General features: G+C 42.0%; 1 protein-coding gene across 4 annotated transcripts in view; it reads right to left on the bottom strand.

The window, feature by feature from the left end:
* Positions 1-3,004: 3,004 nt before the first annotated feature.
* Positions 3,005-6,000, bottom strand: part of Gnl3l (G protein nucleolar 3 like) — a 34,262-nt gene continuing 31,266 nt past the window's right edge. For all 4 annotated transcript variants that reach the window (XM_003462340.5, XM_063245955.1, XM_013143140.3 and 1 more), the window contains 2 exons: positions 4,508-4,730; positions 3,005-3,193 (listed from right to left, as the gene is read on the bottom strand). In XM_003462340.5, the coding sequence (XP_003462388.2) occupies positions 3,111-3,193; positions 4,508-4,730 (306 nt within the window). In that variant the 3' untranslated portion in view covers positions 3,005-3,110. The remainder of the gene's footprint in view (positions 3,194-4,507; positions 4,731-6,000) is intronic.

Genomic DNA, 6,000 nt, shown 5'->3' with positions numbered 1-6,000 from the left:
CAGGAGGATCACTGTGAGTTCCAGGCTAGCCTGGACTACATAAGTGAATTCAAACCTAGCCTGAACTACATGGTGAGACCCTTTCTCAAAAAAAAAAAAAAAAGGTTGGAGCTGTAGCTTGGTGGTGACAAAACACTTGCCTAGCATATGCAGGCCCTGGGTTCAAATCCAGTGCTTAAAAAATTAAAGCAAAAAAAAATAAATAAAAGTTTTTAAATGTTATAAAATAAGCCTGTAAACTGGGAGCACTGTTAATCTACCAGGAGAGTTGGTAATGAGTTAAATATACTGGATCTCATTCAAGGAGACTATGATAACCTAATTTTAATAAGACACTAGATTTTTTTTAAACAAGAGAAAATGTATTCAAAGAACCTGGTAACAGAAACTAGCACAAAGAGGTTAATCAGTATTCCTTTGGTAAGGTAGTACAGTGCAGAGAAAAAGCCCTGCATAGGGCTTTAATCTTACTTGTAGCCAGATACAATGGTACACAGCTGTAATCTCAGCTAAGCCAGGAGGAAAATTCAAGGTCGACCTGGGCATTAAATGAGACTGGCTCAAAATTTTAAAAAAAGAGAGAGAAACAGACTGGGCTGTAGATCAGCGGTAGAATGTTAAGAGCGCTTGCCTAATGTGTGTAAGGCCATGGGTTCAATCCCCAGTATCACCTCTGCTGTTCATAAAGGAAAAAAAAAAACATCATACTTGGTTTCCAAACTAGCACCACTTAATGTTGTGTTATGAGTATCTTGTCAACATTCTGAGCCTATTTTTCAGAACAACCCTTTATTGGAATAACTGTGCCAAGGTTAAAGGGGGCAGGTAACTGATTCCCAGAGGTTGGTGCAGTTTATATTTAATCAGTACATAATTCTCTCCTTTGGCTCCCCTTCAACACAGAAATGGTCTGCACTTGCCTACCAGAATAGCTTACAGCCAATGGTTTTCTAGTCCCAGTCACGTTTTCCCTCTTAGGATCTAGTTAGGTAAATTAGGGGCAGATAGAGGGAGATGCAAAGCAAGGCTAAAGTGTACCCATGAGTCCAAGGATGATGTGGAAGTTTGAGGGGTTGCAAAGACTGAAGTCGTACAATACTGAGCCCCTTCAAATGTCATCTCAGACAGATTGCAGAGAACTGAAATCATGTACAGAAACCACCAGGTTGATCTGCAGTCTATCTAGTTGTACATTCAAAGCTCCATAAAGCAAGACTATTTCAGTTGTAACCAATCCTTTTGAGGGCTTGCTACAGTTTGGATCTTAAAGGGCCACGTGTTGTGCTGGTCACAGCATGGCACTATTAGGAGATGGAGAAGATTTAATAGGTGGGGTAAGGTGGAAGATCATTAGGTTACTGTGGGTGTACTCTTGAAAAGGATTGTGGGACCCCATACCATTTCTGCTTCCTGGCCATAAGGCAGTTTTAGTCCACAAACTCCTACCATTGGCCATCTTGCTAGAGCCACAGCAATGGAGCCAATCCATCATAGGCTTTAACTTCTAAAACTGTGACCCAAAATGAATTTAGTTGATTATCTTAGGTATTTTGTCACACTGATGGAAAGTTAAGAGGACCCCTAACACTGCTTGGGCCCACTGCCTTTGTCTGATGGGGCAAGTGATCCCCCAAAGGTGGTAGCTAATTATATTTTAACAGGATGGCTTATAAGACATTGTTTTGTAGTCAAGGTTTGCGAGGGAAAGGAATACAGGACACATGACTTACAGGATTATTTTGTAATATTTACTGAGTCAAATGAAAAAAAGAGTAGGAAATCTGTCCACATACTAGAGACCCAAAGACCTAGCTCAGGGCCTGGATCCTATGACAATATCCTGCATGAGTACAGCTGAAGACCTAGAGTCCATGGCAATGTCCTCCACAAGTCCAGTTGGAGGTCTAGAGCCTACAATGTCTCATGCAAATCTGTATCAAGGTTCTACACTGGGAATACCCAAAGGTCAGTGGTAGATGTTAGAAAGTCTGTGCCAGCAGGATGAAGGATTTGTTACACCAGCAGGCGAAGGGATTCACACCAGAGCCAGGAAACAATGCTCAAAGTAAGGAACAGAGCTCCCCTGAAAAGAACCACAGCCATCCTCAGCAACAGTGAGGATCCGAGCCCTCTAACAGCAACAGCTGAGATCATATCAGGAAAGCCAGCGTGGCAAGTTTCTCCAGGAGAATCAACAGCACACCCTCTTCCTCTCCAGTTCTCTTTTTATGCTGTTGGCAACAATCCCCAGGTGGACCCTCCACACTCCAGCACCATACTAATTCAGTTCAGCCGGGTGCTAACAAGGTGACCCATCAGTTGTCAATCCTCCACTCACTGAAAAAGGAGTTGACTGGTAGGTATATCTCCAACAGTTGGTCAAGACAAGGTCACACAGACAAGGAGACCAGCCAGAGTATTTTAAAGGAGTCCTCCAAATTCACAGAAATGCCAACACGACTTGCCCCTAAAACACCTACCCAACAAATACATGTCTTTTCACGTAAAGGTAGCTCCTACCACACTTCAGCACCAGATAAGCTTGTCGTCTTCTTCCCACTATCCTATACCCAGACCCTCCCTAAAATAGAAATCTCACCATTGTTCCCTCTGCTACCCAGGCAATAACCTGTAGACTTGAAAGATGCATGGCCAGGAATCCACTGCAGAAATGCCTTCCTTGATGCTGAGATTTGTTACACAGTGGTAAAGAAACCATCCTCCCAGGGACCACCAGGTCTATCAGCAGTCTATCTAGTTGTACATTCAGTTGTCTAAGACAGTTTGGTGGGAAATAAGCCCTCAGATCAGCCCAACATACGTGGCACAACACAAATGAGGGTGGGATATAAACTGTTAGCATCTGGGCTCTACTGATATTTTATGTCTCTCATAAAACACAATACAGATTAAATAAAAGGTATTAGGTTTAGTGGCTCCAGGTTTTTTTTTTTTTTTTTTAACTGGAGAATAGAGGAATTAATGAAGGGAGAGGAACACTGTATGCAAGAGGATCTTTTATTATACAAGTGCTTCAGAGACTGAATCTCCATCTGTATTCTCTCATCCCACAGGAACCAGGGCTTGGAGCAAGGCATGAGATCAGTGGATTATTCACCAGCACTGTTATCACCATTGCCAGAAAGGTCAAGGACAGACATCATGGAATCAGATAGCTTGCTGGCAATTTTATCTGTAAATGGAAAAATACAATCTTTTGGTAACTGAATGAGCAACAGAAGGCCTGCCAGAGGTAGTCTATATCTAGCTTTGTCTGTGCCTAGCCCCTATACTGGTTTACTTCCCCCTCCAAACACTAAACAGAACAATGGGTGGGATGTTCAAAGCCACTGTTCAACCCCACAGGTAGATCTGTTTGTCTGTGATCATCCTGACATAGGTTCTATCCCAGGTTTTAGATTCATGTAGTTCTAAGTACTTTCATTCTTTCCAAGTACCAAAGCAATAAATTTCCACTGTTGTGTTGAATGTAGTGTTCCAACATTACCCTCAAAACAAAGCTCTCACAGTGAAAGGAAGCACAGCCGTAGTAGTTTTGAACATAAATGTTCACCTTTATCACTCTGGTGTTCCTCTAGGTTCCCTCAGTTTATATCCTCCAAGAAGCCTTCTCTCATCTCTATCTAACCACCATCACAGGCTGGATTAGATTTCTTCTCAGTGTTTTCTGTGTCTCCAAAGTGACTACTCTATGCTATCAATACCTGTTCTGTCTTCTCCCCACTCCCTAATAAGAGCAGGAGTTTGGCAGAAATTTATCTCTGGATTCCCAGGAGTCAATTTGGAGCCAGTCCAAGAGTGACTGTGAAATATGTAATAGTTTAGGGTTGACAGGGTCAAGCAATACTATAGAGGTATTTGCTTGTGTGTATCTTTCAGGAAAGAGATACAAGAAACTGGTCTTCTATAGAAGGAGGACTAGATGACTAGTAAATGGGAGACTTCACTGTATAACCTGTAAGATTCTGAGGTCAATGCCTACTGATAAAGTAAGAGCTCAGCATAGCAGCATATGCCTATAATCCCAGCACTCTGGAAACCAAGACAGAAGAATCACAAGTTCAAACCCACACTGGGCAACTTAGTAAGATTCTGTCTTAAAATTTTAAAAAGGGTTGAGAATGTAGCTTGGTGCAAAGGCCCTAGGTTTAATCCACAGCATGATAAAAAAAAGTACATGAAAAATGTGGCTATATGACACACAGACTAGGCAGTGGTTCTTTAAGTGTGTTCCTTAGATCAGTATCAGCTCAGGCCCCACAGCTGACCTACTCAATTAGAAACTCTAGGTAAGGGCCCAGAACCTGTGCTTTAACAACCCTTTGAATAATTACAATGAAAATTAGAAGTCTGAGAACCACTGTATTAGCAGCAAAGCCTCCTAAACCATTCTGGCCCCCCAACACTACACATGGAAGATGTTAATTTGGCGCCCCTAACCCAGTCAGTCCCTTTTCAGAGCACAGAGGTAGTCAGGTACTCCCACCTGTACGTTTCTGCATCTTCTTCTTAGTCTTCAGGGCAGATGCCAGAACCTGGCCCTGTTGCAGGGGGTCTGTCTCCATAATCCTCTGCAGAACTGGACGGCGGTCCACTGAGCTGACCTCTACCACACTATTGTTCTTGGGGCAGTGGTGATCCACTTTACGTTTAGCCCACCCCACCTGATAATGGTTTGGACTGGTGCAATATCCAGTGGAGCTTCTACTCTGGGGAGAGAAAGAGGATAATGATGAGGTCTTGACCTCCACAGGGACCTCCAAAGACTTCTGCAGGGAAGGCAAGCACAGGCTTGGGTAAGAAGGCACCTGAAGCCATGTAGAACTAGGATCCAGTTCTGGCTCTACTACATACTAGCAGGTGCTTAGCCTCTCAACTTCAGTTTGCTTATCTGTCAAATGAGGATAGAGAGCTGGTAGATTGCTTTTACAAAAAATTAAAATAACAAAGGGTTACTTGATCAATAACAACTGGTAATACAGTAATTCTTTGCTTAAATGATCCTTCAAGGTCTAACTCAACGAATATCTTCTGACATTCATTTTGTGCCCAGCTGTGTGGGTCAATGAGAAGAGACACAGAAATGAGTCACACTCAGTTCCACCTTCACGAAGCAACTAGACTAAAGCGGATAAAAAGCTGGGTACAGTGATAAACACTTATAATCTCAGCAGTGGGGATGCTGAGGCAGGCAGGACAGTGACCTTGAGTTTGAGACCAGGATGGGCTACACAGTGAGTTCAAGGCCAGCCTATAATATAAAGCAAGAGCCTGTCATTAAAAAAAATATATAGAAACTAAAAAAAGGACACTATGGTCTATCTCACAAGTTAGAATATGGTCTTGTTCCAATAGGGACATAAGTGATGAGTGACTAAAAGGTTGGGGACAATGGTGGTGATCAACATACCACTAATGGGGAGGGTCATCCTTGACTGAACACTGGAAAAAAACAAAGCATTACTGAGCATCAAAAAAGGTGTCTCTTTGGCAGAAGTGAAAAGTGTATATTAGCAGTAAAAGCCAATGTTAACAGAAAACTTAAAGTGTGACAAGTACCATTCTAAACATATATATGTATTTGGGTATATGTGTGCATATATATATAGACACACACACAAACATATAGGTACACATATAGTAATGTACCACATAAAGACAGCCAAGGAAAAATGGGCTAACATAAACAATTCCCATGAGACTATACTGCCTGTCATACTCAACTTAGTTTGTATAAGCACAACCTAGGATATTTACACAGTAATGAAATTACCTGATGATGCGCCTTTCACAACATAACCCTATTGGTACAAGAGCCTGCCTGGCAAGCATGAGGTCATGAGTTCAATCCCCGGTACAAAAAAAAAAAAAGCCCTGTTGCTGTGTATGTATTACTTTAATCCTTGTTAACAACGCTGACTAACAAGGACCCTAAGGTAACTAACAAATAAATAGTGAAGTACTAAAAACCTAATGAGT

This window comes from Cavia porcellus, unplaced genomic scaffold (assembly GCF_034190915.1).
Source record: "Cavia porcellus strain 051 isolate PalLab524CR breed Dunkin Hartley unplaced genomic scaffold, mCavPor4.1 scaffold_3, whole genome shotgun sequence".
In the NCBI taxonomy this organism is placed as follows: Eukaryota; Metazoa; Chordata; class Mammalia; order Rodentia; family Caviidae; genus Cavia; species Cavia porcellus.
Note: the sequence above shows the minus strand (reverse complement) of the source record. Positions and strands in the feature narration are given on the sequence as shown.